This window comes from Gossypium arboreum, chromosome 10, assembly GCF_025698485.1.
Source record: "Gossypium arboreum isolate Shixiya-1 chromosome 10, ASM2569848v2, whole genome shotgun sequence".
Taxonomy (NCBI): domain Eukaryota; kingdom Viridiplantae; phylum Streptophyta; class Magnoliopsida; order Malvales; family Malvaceae; genus Gossypium; species Gossypium arboreum.
In genome coordinates this window covers 849,581-870,073 of record NC_069079.1, presented here as the reverse complement: position 1 = coordinate 870,073, position 20,493 = coordinate 849,581, and the positions used below count along the sequence as shown (strand labels likewise).

At 28.4% G+C, this 20,493-nt stretch overlaps 2 protein-coding genes across 2 annotated transcripts; one reads left to right on the top strand and one right to left on the bottom strand.

Moving 5' to 3' along the window:
* The first annotated feature begins 11,014 nt into the window (after window positions 1-11,014).
* Window positions 11,015-15,288, top strand: LOC108460891 (protein STRUBBELIG-RECEPTOR FAMILY 8-like). Its single transcript, XM_017760586.2, has 15 exons — window positions 11,015-11,491; window positions 11,826-11,958; window positions 12,064-12,135; window positions 12,240-12,305; window positions 12,396-12,467; window positions 12,545-12,616; window positions 12,762-12,833; window positions 12,929-12,994; window positions 13,077-13,142; window positions 13,231-13,538; window positions 13,653-13,909; window positions 13,984-14,255; window positions 14,327-14,602; window positions 14,682-14,838; window positions 14,933-15,288. Exons 1-15 carry the CDS (start codon window positions 11,353-11,355, stop codon window positions 15,083-15,085), a joined length of 2,181 nt encoding a protein of 726 aa, XP_017616075.1. The 5' UTR covers window positions 11,015-11,352; the 3' UTR covers window positions 15,086-15,288.
* Window positions 15,289-16,356: 1,068 nt separating this feature from the next.
* LOC108460892 (homeobox protein SBH1-like) lies at window positions 16,357-19,929 on the bottom strand. Its single transcript, XM_017760588.2, has 4 exons — window positions 19,072-19,929; window positions 18,736-18,982; window positions 16,889-17,139; window positions 16,357-16,807 (listed from the first exon to the last, which is right to left on the bottom strand). Exons 1-4 carry the CDS (start codon window positions 19,417-19,419, stop codon window positions 16,601-16,603), a joined length of 1,053 nt encoding a protein of 350 aa, XP_017616077.1. The 5' UTR covers window positions 19,420-19,929; the 3' UTR covers window positions 16,357-16,600.
* Between the last annotated feature and the right edge of the window lie 564 nt (window positions 19,930-20,493).

The window sequence follows — 20,493 nt, the reverse complement described above, 5'->3', positions numbered from 1 at the left end:
TAAAATATAAGGATTAAATCTACAACATTAACAAAGCACAAGGACTAATAACAAAATTTAACCTATATTTATTAAAGTCCACTTCTATAAGAGTATCATGGAAGCCTCTATATTAGGAGCCAAATTGCATTTTGTCTCATTTACTAAAAAAAATGAGCAAATTGATTTTTTATGTTAAAAATTGCATTCAATTGTACTGTTAAAAACTAAAGTGGTTGACGGAATAACCCAACAATAATACATGATGTGTCATATTTATCTCATGCTATCATACAGAATAAAATTTTTTGCAATAAAAATGGGTTAAAATTTTAACTTACTTTTTTATTTAAACGACTAATTTACATGATTTGATTTGGGGGATGATGTTGGAATAATTAGAGTTAATGGTTAGGTTATGGGTTGGATCGTTAGGATTTGGGTCACATGGGTTCTAGATTTGCTCGGTGTACTGAATCTATTATCAATCGCATTGATGGGCTGGGTCCTATATCTATCACAAAACTGGGGCTCGATGGCTAGCTCTGCCTCTGCTGGTGAGCTTAAGCCTTTTTATACTTTAAATTTCCATAATCCATGTTCCCATATCTTACATTTTGATGGTCGGGCCGACAGTAACAAAAATTTATACCTGTTCTATAGATTAGGGTTTGATTTACTCCGAAAAGTAAGTTTAAAATTTTATTTAAATTTAAATTTAAATTTAAAGTTTAACTCGCCTGTATTAAATTTTTGTATTATTTTTATATAAAAATAATTTATTAAATATACTAAAATATTAAAATAAATATTTCTCAATAAATTAAAAATTATATTTATATTTAAATAATATTAAAATAAGTGCAACTAAACAAGTAAATATTTTTAAAATAATAACAAAATTAACAATAAAATAAAGTTATAAAAATATTCAAACAATAACAACAATATAATAACAATATAATAGTAAAATAACAACAAAAAGTATCAAAATAAAAATAATTTTTTTGGACAAATTCGGTTAGACAAGCCCGAACAAAAAAATTTTACTCGAAATAAATGGACATTATTTTTTTTATCCAATCTTATTTTTCTAAACTTATATTTTTATCAAAATCTTATCACATTTCAAACAAATGTTTGGGCCACATTACCATTATTTTTTTTTCCTCAAATGCAATCATAAAAAATAAGAAATAAAAGAAAAAGTTCATTTTCATTATCACAAAAGTAAAGTTTTATTTTTTTACCGTTTGAGTTTGGTGAGATTTGGAGTCGTTGAACCTAACCGTTAAGAACCTTCTTTTATTACAAGCTTTTTGCTTTTGCGTTTGCTTTGCTTTGCTTGCTAGCCTAATAAAGTTTACTCCTTTTTATTAGGGATAAATATTAAATTCATGCATCAATTTTGGTCCAATTTATAGTTTAATATGTGAGTTTTAATTTGGTGTAATTTATATACATTAAATTCGAATTATGGTTTATATGTATATATAAAATTTTGATTTTGATTCAATTTTTACATTTATTTTTATATTAGATTGATATAATTATTTGTGTATAGAATATATAACGTAAAATAGTGCTAATTCGATAGTGTTGTTAATGATTTTTGAAATTGAATCATATCAAAATTTCATAGATAATCACACAAACCCAAAGTTCATGTATAAACATCGCACGTTAAGCCAAAACTTATGTATGATTTTAATGTTTATCCCTTTTTACAATTATACAATAGTATATATCTCAATGCCTATTGAGTCAAGAAGTTTAATGCCTCTCAATGGAAAAAAAAATGCATCATTAAACATTTATTCTCTAAATAGGCATTTGACTTAACTTTAAATTTAATCAAAATTTAATATAATTATAGGATACAGAAAAATTTTGCAATATATATATGTAAGTATGTGCGCGCCATATCATGTCAACTTGTTGAATTGATTGATTGAAATTTTCACTTTGGTCGCAAAGAAAAATATTGAAACTTTGAAGTTATATTAATACAAAGTGACATATTGGTATATTTATACACATACGTCGAGAGTATGAGTAAATCAAAGATAAGTAAGGGTTTTGGTCCCTTTAAATAAAAATTTTATCCCTTTAAATAAAAATTTTATTCTATTAAATGATTAAATTAAAATTTAATTTAATATAAAATTATACTTTAATTTTAAAAATAAAGAAATTACATTTAATCCCATAAAAACGATAAAATCTGTTTTGATTTCTCAAACATTTATCTCAATTCCTATCCTCTCTAAAGAAAACTTATAAATTCATCCTAGTTTAAGATCCCATATCTCACAAGTTGAACCTTTTGACTAAAATATCACCATGCAAATAATCTGATTTAATTATAAAAAAATAGATAATTTGATTTTCACTTAACTCAAATTTATTTTACTTTAAACCCTAAACTTAAATTCAATCCAAATATAAAAATAACCCAAACCCTAAACTCTCAATAAATTAAAAATAAAATAAAATAAAAATTTAACCCAAACTTGAAATTCATTCTACCCAAAATCGGTCCAAGTTATATTCATTGCAGATAGTTTATTCTTTGAATCAACCATGCATTGTAATATAATATTTTCTTATTATATTACAATTTCCAATAACCAGCTTTTTATGATATGGCCCTCATGTGGTCTATTACTGTTATTTTACTTATAGTTGAAGAAAATGACAAAAACAAAGTGGATATCACTCACATATATACGAATATAATCAATGGAGAATCCATAAATATGATTTAAGAAAATAGGAACAAAGTTAGAAATAATTTTGAAGGATGGAAATTAAATTATATATTTTTTATTATAATAAAAATATAATTTTATTATTTTAATAGTTTATATATTTATAATTTTTAAATTATTAAATTTTTATCTTTTGGAAGTTTAAAATATAATTTTATAATTTATGAAAATTTTCATTTTAAACAAACGCACTACATCCACCCTGGATATAGAAATATAATTTGACAAATGTTTTGATTCTTTGCAAATAATTTACTCATAAATCTAAAACATTACTATAATAAAATATTATGTTTCAACCCTTTTACCTATGCATGGAAATTTTACTATTAAAACAATTCGTAAATTTGAAACAAAAGTAAGGTTTATTTATGTTAATTTTAGGTCACTTGTTATGTCTTGTAGGAAAATTAGAGTGCAATCAAGAATTTATTTTTGTTTAAAGTGACTAAAATAATATTGTTTTTGCATGTTACGTTGTCTTGTCGCTCTTGTTAAGACTAATAAATAAAAATAATACATTCAAATACTAAATTAAGCAATAATTAATCTTAAAGCAAATTGGTGATTTATTATTATTATTATTATTATTATTATTATGTGATGAAAGAATTGAAAACATCGTTCAACAAATGAATTTTTTAGGATTTAAATTATGACTCGGATTTTAAATTAATTTTAAAATTTAAAATATTTTAATTGAGTTTTAAAAGTAATAATATCTTTTTAATTAAATTATTTCTTTAGTTTAGCTATTAGCATAAGGGAAGCATATTTAAAATAAATGGGTTATTATTCACGAGAATTAAGTGATATAGTAGAGTTTTTCTAATTTTAATTAGTGGTCGAGAGTTCGATCTTTATCTTAATCATGTATTAAATGAGATAGTAAGAGTCATTGACTCGTTCCAATAGATACCTTAAAAAACTAAAAAGAAAATACATGAATTAAATTATAAACTCATTCATGTTTATTACATGGTTAATTTAGAAATAGCATAAATAATCGGGCTAGGATATCGTTAAGCCCCTAAAATTTTTGAGAATTTTTCATTAAGTCCCTCAAAATTTTTAAAAATATCATCAAACCTTTTAAAATTTTTATTAGGTCCCTAATATTTAAATCCTAGACTTCTGAAAAACTTTAATTAAACCTTTAAAACTTAATCCCAAATCCACCATTGAAAATAGCCCTTCTAAACTTTACTGACACTATATATATTTTTAAAACATGTTAGATCCAAAATATTTATGCGATAAGTACACATGTTTACAATCCGATTTACATTTAACGCCTAAATTGACTTTTAGATTAATAGAAAGGCCTAATTATCGTAAGTGCTTTTAATTCTCAATTAAAACATTTTAAAGTTTAAAAATAATTTAGAATCACCTCAAATAGTAGAGAAGTATTCAGTGAATTAACCCTTTTCTTTAAAATAATATTTTTAAAATCAAATTAATAGTTGAACCGATTATGATACTAGTTGGTTAGTTCAATCGATTTCGTTAAAAAATTATTAAAATTAAAAAAAAAACTCAATTTAAACAAAAATCAATACTCAATCAATTCTGGAATGAACCGGTGCAATGATTATATATATTTTCATCTCATGGAAGTAAATAAATTGATTAGACATGAGAGGTGCAACGATGGACGCTTGCCAGCAAGCCTGCCATTGCCAGCCAAACCAAAATTTGCAATATTACAAAACAAGACAATATGGTTTACTATATTTATCGTCATCCACCGGCTTCTATGACCAATCTACTCTTTCCTTAATTTTTCTCCTTAGATTTTGGTTTGGATTTTCTTGTCTCCTTTAAAAAAATAATTGCAATAATATGGTTTATGAATTATGGTGGGTCTGTACATCTTGTCAACCTTCTTTCATATATGTTTGTAATAAGGACAGGGACTTCTTTAAATTTTTTAGATAAATATACCCTTTTAATTCTACCCTAATAAAATTTAAAAGTATTGTTTTTATCTTATTATGTTTCGAGTACCCTTTTTTTGCTTAATTAAATTATTATTTATTTAACGAATTTCAATGTTTTCATGTGAATAAAAGGTCAATTTCTAATTTTGGTCCTTCTAATATGCTTGAATTTGAATTCTCATTTATATACTTTAATTTAACATATATTAACCATCCATTTTCATAATGTCATAATTTGGATAGGCCTAATTAAAGGATATAAATTTAAATTTAAGCATAGGAGATGGACCACATTATAATTTAACCGAATAAAAAAACCCTTAAAAAAGTGTAAGAACTTTTGAGTATAAAGTAGTCAGTTTTGTTTTGGCTAAGCCTACGCTCCCACATCCTCTAATAGACATAAGATTTCACTTTTTGTTCTCCCGTACTAATTGAGCCATATAATTTGTTTATATTATAAGCTCCATTCTCTATGGATCATCCATAATTGTTATATGAAAGATTAAGCTTTTCTATTGTCTTTGTCTCATATGGTAAAATAAAATTTATAAAATTTTAAATTTATATAGTAAAATTGTATTTTACCTTCAAATGATAAAATTTTAATTTAGTTTTTTTAAATAATGATATAAACTATTAAAATGATAAAATTATATTTTAGTTTTCTTGAAAATATATAATTTAATTTCGATCTCAAAAACTTTTAACTATGCCCTTATTCACATTCTTATTTACCAATGGTACATAAAATTATATGTATTGTTATACTATCGTTAATAATAGTAGTAGGAATGATCGTAAAGTAATAAGAAAAAAAAATAAGAACACACAGATTTTACATAAAAATCTTTATCGGGAAATATCACGGGGAGAAGAGGAGAAATTCACTAATGTTGAAAAACCACAATACAAAAGGTTTTTGACTACGCACATTTTACGGGTTTAAACAACCTTGTTATAATCAATTATGTCTAATAGAAGTATAGTTCTGTCGAATTCAACTTGTGCGACATGACTCAGCCCTCGATCCTTCATCCCATAGATTCTCTATTTTGCCCCTCTATTTTATTTCTTTAATATAAGTGAGTTACATCACAAACTTTTTAAACTAGATTAAACAGTATCCGAGCCACACAACTCTAATAAACATAAATAGAAATATTTTTTTTAAAGCAATATATGAAGATTCTAGTAATAAAAATGCAAAAGTGTTTGTTAGTGACAAATGTATAATATAATAGACATACATACAATCAACTTTCCCAATTGAGTGTGGTAGGGCTCCATCTCTCTTAAAATAATTTTTTTATGTATTTTATAATCAATAAAATTTAAAATAATAATGATAAAATTATATTTTATCATAAAATATAAAATTTTAATTTAATTATTTAAAAATTATAAATATGTAAATTATTAAAATGATGAAATTATATTTTCACAATCATAAAAATTATATAAATTTTATTCTAACTTCTCAAAATTTTTCTGATTTCGTCTCTGTACTAATTATTAATATATAAAAAATAATATTATAATATGATATGATTAAAATTAATTTATGGATCTCGTGAATAAGTTGAGTAACAAAATGGCGTGCTCATTGACTAGGATCTTTCCTTATTACATTTTATTTTTTTAATGGTTGAAGGAATCTAAGACAGATCACGGGCAAAGTCACACATGTTGGATTCTCACTTCTCAATATTAAACCAATAATAATAATATATTATTATTAATTCGATTTTATAATAAATTTTGATTACTTTTAAATATAGATAAAAATAAAATTATAAATGTTATGAATTTAGTCTTTTATTACGATAAATTTTAATTTTAATTAATATATTTTTAATTTTTCATAGTTTGATGCTATTATTTTTGTAATGTTATTGGTTAGTTTGATTTGTTAATATTATTAATTGTGTTAAAAATTAGATTAATAATTAATATTATAAAAATAAAAAATTAAATTATATCGAATTAAAATATGGATTTAAATATTAAATTTTAGTGTAGTAAGAAGATCAAAATTAGAATTTTACTTTTTTAGCTTTTCCAGACCTCTAATTGTAATTCATTAGTAATTGTTAAAATGTGAAATTATTAAAATGTCTTTATTTTAAAGAGTGATTAATATTATTATAATGATATTTTAGTATTTTCATACTTTTAGATAATCTTCTAATAAAACAACTGAAAAACGTCATTTGAGAATCGAATACAATATCAATAAATTCATGTGAATATCTCTTACCACTCCACCTATAATAATTTTTTAAAAAATAATTTTATAAATATATTTTCTAATATAAAATATTTTCATTCACCCATGTTGCAGTATGATGAAATTTAGTGTTAATCAAGATTTTGTTAATAATTATCTTAAGAACATGATTTAAATTTATTTTGAAGGTAAAATCATAATGCATTAAATATTGCAAAAAGAATAAAAGTGGAAGGAAAATGACAAACAAATCCAAGCCAATAAGCTTACTCCGTATATATTGTCTTAAGTATCTAAGTTCTACGATACATAAGAGAAGCACTAGTAGATTTTCATTAATAATACATCAAATATTCTCGTGTAAATATATGAATACAAAGATTTTCTTTGTAAAAATTCTATAAATAGTAAAATCTTCACATTAGCCACGCCAATTTTTAGCACTAAACATGATTAAACTCTTTGATCCAATGTACATAATTTGATTTGTCTATTTTTGAGTAAATAAAGTAAAACATAACATAACTCTTAATATAATGACCTTCATAATATTTTTACCAAAAGTTACAACTTTTTTAAACAATTCTATTATAAATCCCGATTATATCTGTGTTTTTTTTAACACAATACATAGAACTATCTATAGTTCTTCTCCAATCTATAAATAAGAAGATAATGTACGTCAGTACATCCAAACACACGTCATTCTTTATTATTAATAATACTCAGTAAAAAAATACGACTTTTTTGTTCGGTAAGACCGTGAGGGACAGTGATATATAATTTGTAAAAAACTAATAAATAGGTGGGTTCCTTATGTAAAATTGGATTTTCATAATTTAAAGCTAAAAAAAAAAAAAAAAAAAGTAGTGGATCCAAAAAGCTTCCAAATTTATAAAAAAGGGGAAAAGCTTTGTGTTTTCCCATGAAAAAACAACTGGACATTTTAGTCGTTTTCATAAATTCCTCTAATGGGAAACTGATTGGTCACTCAATCAGGACCCTGACTCAGTGAGTCATACCCTCTTTTAGGAGGGTGGGCCTTTATTTGCATGGGTCCCTGCACCGACTTTGGACCATCACTATCCACATTTCTATATCACGCACTCACAGTGAATTGGGCAAATTAGCGGTAAAATTAACTTATTGTATTAATAGTCAGATTATATTTTATATCTTTACTAAAAAATTAATTAATCCATGTACATTAGATAAAAAATTAGTTATTTTATTAAATTTTTTATCTATTTTTATTATTAAAAATTAGTTTATATATATTAACATGAGGTACACACGGCACACCACATGTAACTGTCTGGTTATTCTGTTAGGCATAAGATGAAATTTTTAACAAAAAAAGATCAATTTGCTCTCTGAAAATACGTATAGGGACTAATTTGTTCATTTTTTGAGTAAATAGGGTAAACTGTAATTTGGCTCTTAATATAGGGACCTTCATGATACTTTTACCATAATTAAGGTTTTTTTTTTTATATATATGATTGCTTTGAGTTTTAAATTTTTTGAATTAATTTGATTTAGATTGGTTTTAGTTTAGGGTTAATTCGAGTTGCTTTTGGATTTTTTTAGTCATATTATTACGTATTTCGATCATTTTAAGATTTAGAGTTATTTTGAAGACTAGTTTTAAGTTTTTTTTAGTGAGTCATGGCTTCGACCATTTTAAGGTTTAGAGTTATTTTGAAGACTAATTTTAAGTTTTTTCAGTTAGTCATAGCATGTTTGAACCATTTGAGTTCTAATCAATTTTAAGGATGGACTCGAGAAATTTGTATTAGATGCTGTTGAGACAAAACTAGAAACTTTCGAGGAACCAAAGCTAAAAAAATTTGTTTTAAAATGGTCCAAATTGAATAAATAATTCTTTGGATGATGAAAAACGTAAATTTTCATTAGATCAAAGCTAAAAAAGGATTAACATTGAACTCTAAAATTTTAAGCGGGACTGCAAGGGGAATTATACCATTTAACTTTGGCATTTTACATATTGATCTTTCTTTTTCTCATCAATGTTCAATTTTCTCATGCTACACCTATGACCTACCAGCCATTGAAAGGAAGGTGTCACATTGAGCATATGACATTTTTGGTAAGTTTCATATTTTTAATTTTGTGAGTAGGGACATTTTATTGCTTTAAGAACAGACTCTTGATAAAATGTGAATTGTGTCCTTCACAGTTAAAAACTAATTATCACAAGTTAAAACGAGGTACATGTAAAATGTCAAGTGTTATTATCTGATTATTCCGTCAATTACGCCAAATTTTAATAATATAACATGATGGAATTTTTAACAAAAATGACCAATTTAATCTTTAATCAACATACAAAGATTAATTTACCAATTTTTAGTAGAAGGAACAAAATACAATTTAACTTCTAATATAATGATCTCCGTAGTATTTTTACCGAATTTAAAATAATATAGCAAATCAATCTAGACAATGATGAGCAATAACTCTCAAAATTGCATCTCAATTTTGACTTAATATTTAATATTAAATGTGATATTTGATTTTTAATTTGATAAGAATTTTTAATATTAAAGTAATTAAGCATATTTGGAAAAAAATTATTATTTTTATTTTAGGTTAATTTAATTATTGGTAAAGATTGAATCAAATTAATCTCTATTGTTAAGTGAATTAATTCACCCCATGTACTGTTAAAAAGAATTAAATAAAATTAAATTTCAACAATGTCAACATTTACTGTCATTAAAAATAATTTTTGTTTAACAGAGTTGATAATTTGAAAAAAAATTATGGTTTTGTAAATAATTCTTTTTGTTTGGAGTTGAATTTTAAATAAAAATAATATTTTTATGCTATTTTTAAACAGTAAATCGTTAATTCTATTACAATTTAGTTTTATTTAATTTTTAAAATAGTGCGGAGATTAAACTGATCAATTTTACACTTTGCATGTACTTTCATTTATAATTATTTGTACAAGTAAAATGTAAATATAAAATGATGTAAGGTTAATAATAATATTAATAATTATAAAATTAAAATTAAATTAAAATTCATATATATATAATTATATATCAAAAACTTGAAAGGGACAGTTGTGAGAATTTGAGAAAGTGTCATACCTTGCTTGCATTGCCTGCTCGGAACCAAAATTTTCTATATTTATTCATTGAATTTTGGTTTCATTTCGTTCTTAGTCCATGGACTCTTTGTACCTTTTCAATTTAGTATCTTCCTTTTAATTTCTCGATTTTAGCCTTGATCTAAAGATTAAAGATTAAATTTCGTTAAATCAGGATTTATTTTATGCACTAATGGATATGAGTTCATACACCATCAACGAATCATATTACGACACATCATCTTTAAACCAATGCAAAATTTAAAAAATATTTATTATATTTTTAACAAGTGGCATCTTGTGATTTGTTGAGTACGGTTTATACATAATTAATACATTAAATATAAATTTGTCAAATTATCCACGTCAACAATTTTAAATTATTAAAATACCAAAATATTCAATTTTAATCAATTAAACTTTAATTGATCAAATTCTCGAATCAAAAATAAAATAATCAAATTTCAAAATTCTAAAAATCTAGGGTCGGAGGAAAATAAACCATTTTTTTACTAATATTGAATTTTCATTAAGTCATGTGTTTGATAAAGGTTAAAATTTTCAAGAAAAAGAGGGTAGAATATGATAAATTAGTAAATAACTACTTATTAAAAAAACACATTTTGAAATAAATTATCACAATATTCAAATTATTTTATTCAAATTTAAATTATCCAAAATATTATATTAATAAAATTAAAATTATAAAATAAATGAATTTTAAAAATAAAAATTTACCCATTATCAATAACATTACATTATTGAATTATCATAATTAATAAAATAATATTAATTAATGATTATAATTTTTATTTCACAATATATTATTATTATAATATTTAATTTTACCACGATTATTTTTAAATTAAGCCAGATAAACGCATCACCTATCAAAATACCTTAAAATTTTAAAAAATTATTTCAATTTTCGCCGACACAAATAAAGCATAACACTCATTCTCACATTATAATATACATATAAAAGGACTAACACTCTCTCTTCATTACTACTCTCAAGCTTCGAATCGATATATTTTCTTTTCACCTTTTTTTTTTTTTTCCTCCTTTAATGGCGATGTCCCCAACCACTGAACCTCCCAACAACTACAGCTTCTTCTTCTTCACATTCACTTCATCTTCATCCTTCTTCTTCACCTTTGCTTGCTCCTCCATGGTTATTTATCATATGTTACACCTCACCTGATCTTTCACCTCTCTAAACACTGCTCAAAATCAACTGTAAAGTGTAAACTACTATCACTAGTACTACTACTAAAAGACGACCACTTTCTCCACACCCCAAAGAGAGAAATGAAGCTACCGATAATGGGTTTTATTAACAAAGCTTTTTCTCTTCCCATGACTCATTTGTTTCTTACTGAGTTAATCTTAGTCGGTTTGGTGATCTCTGTTTTCATTCCAGCTCAATGTTTCACTGATTCTACCGATGGTAATTTTTTCTTTTTAGATTTTTGGGTTTCTTTTTTTGGCATTGGCTTCATTGATTTGTTGTATGATCTTTTGAAAATGTGAGGAAAAGAAGGGAGAAAATGAATATTTTGCTTTGATTTTGTGATATTGTTATTTTTGGGGAATATGTGATACTTTTTATAGTATACAATAGCAAAAGAAAGCTACAAATTCTGGGTTTTAGTTATATTTGGTTATGGTGAGGTGACATTTTATCATATAGATGGAAGATTTAATTCAATATAATCTGTATTTGATTTATGATTTTGGAACATGGGATTTTGTTATTAAGCTGTTTACTTATTTGTTTGCAGTTCAAGCTCTTCAGGTTTTATACACTTCATTGAACAGTCCTACCGAGTTAACAAATTGGAATAGTGATGGTAATGATCCATGTGAAGAATCATGGAAAGGTGTTGCCTGTGAAGGCTCAGCTGTTGTTTCCATGTATGAAAGTACATATTTTTAGAATGTATCTATTCGGTTTTTTGGAATTTTGTACCTTCTTGATCAGTTTTGGTTCATTAATTGGTGTTGTTATTTGTTTAACAGTGACGTTTCTGGATTAGGACTTTCTGGAACTATGGGATACTTGCTCAATGATCTCATGTCCTTGAAAACACTGTAAGATGGTCTCATTGCTTGAGTTTTCAATATATGGAGAACGTTTCTCTTTTATTAATCATCTAACTAGTTAATTTACCTTTTTTTTCTTTGTATTATGTTAGTGATTTGAGTAACAACAACATTCATGACATGATTCCGTATCAGTTGCCACCGATTCTTACGAGCCTGTAATGTCTCTGATTCGTTTTGTTTCTATCATTATAATGAGTTCATTTTGATGCTAAATGTTAAAATGGTTTATTTGTTATATGATTCAGGAATGTTGCAGGTAATAACTTAAGTGGGAGTCTTCCTTATTCCATTTCCACTATGGTTACTCTTACTTACCTGTAAGTTATATATCTCACAGTCGAGTGGCAAATCGAATTTCCTCTCGTTTTCCTAATCCTAAATCCTCATGTTATAGGAACGTAAGCCATAATTCACTTTCCCCTTCAGTTGGAGATGTTTTTGCTAATCTTACGGACCTCGGGACCTTGTAAGAGAACTCAATCTTTTGTATTATTATAATCTATTGGTTTTGTTCTATGTATAATACCTTAATAACATTAAACCATATTATTATAGGTACTCGTAGTTTATTTCCATGCTGAATAAGATTCGGTTTCCTTGTTAATATGCAGGGATATTTCCTTCAACAATTTTAGTGGGGATCTACCTGTTTCATTTAGCTCATTGACCACTCTTTCGGCGCTGTAAGTGTTGCTTCATTAAGAGCTAAAACAAAAGGAAAAATGGGTTTCAGATATTTATAAAGCGTGACCGAGTTCTATTGATGAACTTGTGGCAGGTATATGCAGAACAATCAATTTTCCGGTTCTCTTAATGTTCTCTCGGGTTTACCTTTGAACACTCTGTAAGTTTAACTTTTCTCGTGTACTGCTGTCTGGTCTACATGTTCTCTTGTATGTTCTTATGTATCCTAGATTCTGAAACAGAAATGTTGCCAACAACAATTTAAGTGGATGGATTCCTCAAGAGCTTTTTTCACTCCCGACTTTTATGTAAGTCTCAATGTATATCATTGCTGCCAATATAAATTTTTCGATATTTATGCAAATGTTTGACTTTGCTATAAAAAATACGAAACAGATATGATGGGAATTCCTTTGCCAATGGACCTGCTCCTCTGCCACTACCATATAGTCCACCTCCACCTGGTAGATCTCGTCATAAACATAAAACTCGACCAGGAACTCATAAATCCCTCGATTCCGATGCTCAATCTTCAGATTCAGATAAGGGACCATCGGCTGGACAAATTGTAGGCATTGTTCTTGGTTCTTTGTTGCTACTTGTCCTTGTACTACTTGCTGTTGTTTTCTGTATTCATAAAAATAAAAGGAAGGTGAGCGGTGCAAGAGCTTCAAAGGGAAGTTTTTCAGCTGGCTTCAATGATGGTATGTTAGTGAAATTGTTATATTTTAAATATTGCTTGAACCCGTGAAACCGAATGTTGCTTTGCATTGAGTGTACTAATGGTGCTGGACGTGTATTATGCTTCGTTTTTACAGGACATACCGAGATGCAAGAGCAGAGAGTGAAAAGTGTTGCTGCCGTTATAGATTTGAAACCCCCACCAGCAGAAAAGGTGACAACAGTCGATAGGATTTCCAAAAATGGATCTCTAAACAGAATGAAGTCACCGATCACCGCTACATCATATACCGTCGCAGCTTTACAAACAGCAACAAATAGTTTCAGTCAAGAATACCTTATTGGCGAAGGTTCACTCGGTCGTGTTTACAAGGCCGAGTTTCCAAACGGAAAGGTAGCTTCATTTTTTAAACAACACATCATTTTTCACTGTGATAACTAATGATTCTTTACGTTGTTTGATCTTAGACAATGGCTATTAAAAAAATAGACAATGCTGCATTATCATTACAAGAGGAAGACAATTTTCTAGAAGCTATCTCCAATATGTCACGTTTGAGACATCCTAATATAGTTACATTGGCCGGATACTGTGCCGAGCATGGACAGCGTCTTTTGGTATATGAATATGTAGGCAACGGTAGCCTTCATGATATGCTGCACTTTTCCGATGACGGTGGCAAGACATTAAGCTGGAATGCACGTGTCAGAGTGGCACTCGGCACTGCTCGGGCTTTAGAGTATGTTATATGTGTACGATTGTTTTCAGTCTCTCTATCCCTCAGCTGTTTTTGACGAACCATTGTTTCAGGTACTTGCATGAAGTGTGCTTGCCTTCAGTTGTACATAGAAATTTCAAGTCGGCAAACATTTTACTTGATGATGAACTCAATCCGCACTTGTCCGACTGTGGCTTAGCTGCTCTTAATCCAAATACCGAGCGGCAGGTTTCAACACAGGTGGTTGGTTCATTTGGTTATAGTGCTCCCGAGTTTGCATTGTCGGGAATATATACCGTAAAGAGTGATGTGTATAGCTTCGGGGTGGTGATGTTGGAGCTGCTAACTGGTCGGAAACCACTAGACAGGTACAACCCATTGTCTAGCTAATGTTCTTTTATATATTGCCATTGTTACAATACTAAAAATTTCGTTACATTGTGCTAGTTCAAGGGTGAGATCAGAACAGTCACTTGTCCGATGGGCCACTCCACAACTACACGATATCGATGCCCTTGCAAAAATGGTTGATCCTACACTCAATGGCATGTATCCTGCAAAATCTCTGTCGCGTTTTGCCGACATCATCGCTCTATGTGTTCAGGTAAAGGAACTTACTAGTGTACATAAAGTATCAAGTGAAGAACACGATCATACGACATACTATTGACTTTTTTATTTTGTTTGTTTTATTGCAGCCGGAACCCGAGTTTCGACCTCCCATGTCTGAGGTCGTGCAAGCGTTAGTGAGGTTAGTACAAAGGGCAAGTGTTGTGAAACGGCGACCAAGCGATGAATCGGGATTCGGGTATAAGACTCCAGATCATGAGGCAGGGGACTTTTCATTTTAAGGTCTGGGAAAACCATCAATCCCGTAAATCGAAAGAGAAATCAAGTTTATGTAATTATATCTCATACATTGACACTTTTTTTTAAAAGTTTATTATAGTGTTTACAGTGCAAATATATAGGTGTATTATTGGACAACCTGATGCACATTCATGTTTTTTGCATCATAGTAATAAAATAATAATTTTCTGTAGTTTTCAAGCAAGTACGTGACATTTCCCATGTTACACAAGTTGGTCTTTGTTTCTCATGTTCAATCACCTTGTCTTTGGCTCTATTCGACTAGAATTTGCCACACAAGTTGCGTGAATGGAATATGGACATTTAGAAAGAAGTATGACAGAAAAGGACAATGTTCGTTGATGAAAAGAGAGAAAAACTCGTTGTGTCAGCACACTTGCGTCCTTTTTATGTTTAATGCTCAAAGACTTCCTTTTAATCGCTTGCCTTTTGTTCATTAGATAAATGTCATAATCAGTTCTTGGTAATAAATCTACGCATTAAAATTTAATGCGGGTTACATTTTATTTTTTTTATTTAGAAAATGAATAAATTAGTTATTATATCTCAAATTAAAGAGTAAATTAATTTGATTAAAGATTATTAATTTATACGGTTAAAAATTAATTTATATACGTCAAAATGAAATACATCCAACATATAAAAACTAATTTAAATATTTTTAAATAATAATATAAAATATAATCTAACTCTTAATACAAGAAACTCTACGATATTTTTTCTTTCCTATTTATTTTGAAAATACATGAAACTAAGTGAAAGTGTCATAAAATCCCGAATAATAAAAGTCGAATTGCATTTGCTATTATTAAAAAATAAACAAATTTAATCCTTACTATTAAAGAATAAATTAATTATTCTACTAAAATTTTATTTATTTTTATTATTAAATGATGACATATTACTCTCGATTGAAAATAACATTTATTAAAATAACATTTATTTCTTTTTATTAAAAATTTCATCTATTTTAGTTAAATTAGTTCATCCAAATTAACATAAAATACATGTCATTGTCTAATTACTATCTACAACATCAACACTTGCATAAAAATAAATTGAATTTTTAACCAAAAATTAAGCAGCAAAAACTAATTTACCCAATTTTATATATAGAGAGCAAAATATAATCCAACTACTCCAAGGACCTCAATGGCAATTTTACCAAAAAAAAAAAACTGCCGTTGCAGAGTATTCACATATTGTTGTTTGATAGCAATCTGATATTATTTTAAAACAGAGTATTCACATATTGTTGTTTGATAGCAATCTGATATTATTTTAAAACCATGTGTAATAACAATTATTAGAAGAAAACACAAAAACTAACAATGATCTCCATATCCTAGATCAAACTACATAAAAAAGTGGCAATACTATAGCCTCAAAAGTTGCTTACAACATGTACATGCATATAAATAACATGGCATAAATATGAATAGGTCTGCATATAAAATGCAATTTTTAAAATTTCCTTCCCATATATAATTCATCTTTTAGAGATATGTAGGGTTAAGATCCATTGGAAATGCATTGCCTATAACATTATCCATAAAATAGTGTTGATTATGTGTACCATCCATTACCACAAACTGCATATCTTCAGATGGTTTCCAATGCCTTTTCCTCTGGTTAATGAACCAGTTGTTGATTTGTTTCTGATCCAAACCGGTTGATTCCGCCAGGGCAAGCTTTTGCGACTCCTGCGGATCGAGTTTCGGTCATTTTAAGTTGATGATATAAGCTGTTGATGGCACTATTAAGTTGTCGAACGTCATACTTACCGAAGGATATGGCCATTTGTAATGTCTACTCCACCAATCCAATAATTGTTGCCTGGCTTCCTTAGGTAGCTTACCTTTCTTCCTTTTCTTCATAAACTCTTGCTTTAAGCTGCCTAAATATCCGCTGTATCTCTGTAAAAGTTTATCTTTAAGTTCTCGATCTTCCGCGAGGGGATCGATGAAACTTTTGTTGTTTACATCAGTTTCTTCTTCAGATGATCCATTCCTTTCAAAAGTTTCAGTACCATAAGCTGAAATGCATAATAAAATTAGTAAAGCTTCTCACATGAACATGTAGATATGGTAAAAGTACCATGGAGACCCTTATACTAAAAGATTTGGTAAAAGTACCATGGAGACCTTTATACTAAAAGTTTGATTACATTTCGCTCCATTACTCAAAAAATTGATAAATTCTTTTTACTATTTGATTTAATGTACAGAGAGTAATTTTTCCATTTTTTGAGGAGGAGCAAAATACAATCTCTTGGTAAAAGGGTCTACTTCAATTAAACCTTCCATTAACTAAAAAAGTTCATATTCATATGAGGATCTCCTCATATGATACAACATTAACAGCAACTATGGCCTCACTAAGTTAAGAACAACATCAATATGGAAGAGTACATTGGAGAAACATTAGTATTATAGCTTAAGCTCATATATATATATATAACTTTTGTAGCTAACATGAAGAGAGCACCCTGTTTGATATATAAACCAATCATAAAGTAGCAAGGGCTAAATAATGTAAGTTGAAGTCTGAATGAAGCGTGAACATGAGCGGCAAGAAACAAAAAGAACTGCAAATGTCTACAATAGAGATGCTAGTGTATGTATTACTACTAACAAGTAACTCAAAGCCAAGCAGCGACAATAAAATAAAAATAAAAATAAAAATAAAAAAAAAACATTCAAACACATATAATCTGCTAATGAGTTTCACTCCTCATGGCAACTGTAACGGACAGATGATCAAATGCTTTGAGAAGCATCACAAAGTGGTGAAAACCCACGGTGTTTATTGGTGTATATATATTCTATTTTATAGGTACATATTACAAATTGGTGGGAAGGATGACAAGAATAGGGTTGAAACCCAGGGGTTTGGTATGCCATCAAGGAACTTAACCACCACTTATTTATGCTGTTGGTGGCATATATGCTCTTACCAGCATCAGCCTTTATCCTATGAACCTTTACAACTTTGCAAGACCCTTGTCACAAATTTAAGTAGGTAAGAGCAATTTTTGGTTTTAACTGAAAAGGCTTACCCTTTCGATTTTTTTGATTTCGGTTTAATCGGGTAAAACTGATTGGTCGGTTTTGATCTTGATTTAATTAGTTTATTCAATTAATTATTGGTTTTCACGGACTTTCATTATATTATTTTAAATATAATAAATATATATTGATATAAACCAAACCTAATAACCCTAAATCTAACTCTAACTCAAAGTCAGTTAATCGAAAAATCGACCAAATCAAAATCGATTTGATTTGATCATTTTTTAAATTAAAATTGGTCCGATCAATTTTCTCATGTTAAAATAAAACCCGACTGATTGAACCAACTAAATTTAGGGTTCTAATTCACATATATAATATATCCCTTACAAATACTAACTTTTCACTATATTAACCCTAGTTTGATCAAACCCTAATTTCTTACGAATTTTGTTCAATCTCAAATTTAAAAAAAAAAAAAAAACTTGAGCAGTGCCCTAGGAACAATCTCCTCTAAACCATTTACAATATTTTGTTATCATCACTGCAGCTAAACATGTCCAAAGAAACCCAGATATGCATATGGTAGAGAGTTTTTAACTTTGGAGGAGTATTATCACCAGAATTTGAAGATGAGACCGTGAGGGCTTTGAATTGACACTCGATCCTTTGGAGGAAAACCATGGCTTCCTTGAATGGTTTAGACAGCTCTTGTTCATATTTAATCAGCATCTCACAGTAAGCTTCCATGAACTGATCAAGTGCTGGATCTTCACCTATGTAACTGGTGCTACTAGTACCCCCCACGGTGGCAGCAGTCGCGCATGCTTCTTCCAATCTCGCCACCACTTCAGGCGGTGCTCCAACCTGCAGATTTTTTTATTACAAAAAACTAAATGATACATGACAAGAAACAAAGGTTATAAACATGTTTTGGTTCTTTTTTTAGGTTTCACCTTTTGACAATTGACATAAGCGGCCAACAGACGGTGATAATGAGGGTGAGACATGATCTTGGCTTTCATAGAAGAAGAAGAGCTGCCATCATCATCATTATTATTGTTCTCCATGAAATAACACCCTGTATTGTTGAGGATCATAGAGGGTGAACCACTGGTGCTATTATGGTTCGGGTCTTGATTGTTGGTGGGAGGTAAAGGAAGAAATAAAGGATTATTCGAGTCCATATGATGATGATGGGAAGACATGGATGGCATCATAGACACATGACATGGTCCATTACAAGTATTATTGTTGTGTCCAAAAGCCAACATGCAAGAAGTGCTATTGGAACCACCTTCCATTATCTCTTTCTCTTTCTCTCTCACTGTCTTATCTTTTCCTAGTTGTTCTTCACTTAGGGTACTAAACCATATCTCTAAAATTCTCCACGAGATTTATGCTACAAAACCCAGCCAACTGTGAAACGTGGGTGATTTATATTTCTAGTCATTTTTGCACCATGAAAGACAAGATAGCAGTGTTTTTGAAGTTCAATGTTGACAGTGCAGTAGGGATATATATGCTAAAGCTTTTACCTTCCCGATGAAGGAAAAAAAAAAAACCTCTCACCTTCTTTTGCTGCAGTTACTGCCAGTGATGGCTGCCATTACTGGCAAAGTATCAAAGAAAAAGAAGAGAGGGGATTTTATTTTTGTTGTTTTAGAAAAAGAAAGGAACGATCAAATCAAGGGGAAGAAGAGCAAACAAATCCGAATATAAATCTGTACGTACTGTGCTGATCTTTAGTTTTCGTTCATACACTGGGTTTTAGGGTTTATCATTATCAATCGGTCCACTCATTCAACTTTAGCATTTATGTTATGTTACTTCAAGGTTCAAACCCTACTACCCGTTTACCTCACATATCATAATTTTAGAATGTGTGTTATTTGCGAAATTTTTGGTAATGTTTTTATTATAGTTAACTCATTTTTAATTAAGTAACGTTAGAAATTGAAAAAATTATACCATTAGTATGAAATATACTAAATTGATTATTGAATACGTTAATGTTCTCTTGTTAAATTGACTATAAATTGATCATTGAATACGTAAATTTTCTTTTGTTGAATTGATAAAAGGTAAACTCATATTTTTCGATACAAATTATAAATTATATGATCAACTGTAAATTAATATTTTTTTATTTTAACTGTTAATTTAAAATAATCTCACGATATTCTATTATAATGAGATCTTTGACTTCAATTTTTATATGGCTGATAGAAATTATATATTTGTTGATACTAATGACAAGGCTAGACTTGAAAATGATTTACTTAATAAATGGAGTCCTACAAAGAGATTTGCAAGATCGTGAAGAAGTTGTTGGTGAGAGAATTAATTAAGGGTCTTAATTTTTTTATTTAACGTTA

Excerpts from the sequence above, each read along its gene's own strand:
- LOC108460891 (XM_017760586.2), top strand. The coding sequence starts at position 11,353 with ATGAAGCTACCGATAATGGGTTTTATTAACAAAGCTTTTTCTCTTCCC. Across the intron at positions 11,492-11,825 it reads TTTCACTGATTCTACCGATG|TTCAAGCTCTTCAGGTTTTA; the intron begins GTAATTTTTTCT and ends ATTTGTTTGCAG. Across the intron at positions 12,617-12,761 it reads CTTACGGACCTCGGGACCTT|GGATATTTCCTTCAACAATT; the intron begins GTAAGAGAACTC and ends GTTAATATGCAG.
- LOC108460892 (XM_017760588.2), bottom strand. The coding sequence starts at position 19,419 with ATGGAAGGTGGTTCCAATAGCACTTCTTGCATGTTGGCTTTTGGACAC. Across the intron at positions 18,983-19,071 it reads CTTATGTCAATTGTCAAAAG|GTTGGAGCACCGCCTGAAGT; the intron begins GTGAAACCTAAA and ends AAAAATCTGCAG. Across the intron at positions 16,808-16,888 it reads ACAAATGGCCATATCCTTCG|GAGTCGCAAAAGCTTGCCCT; the intron begins GTAAGTATGACG and ends CTCGATCCGCAG.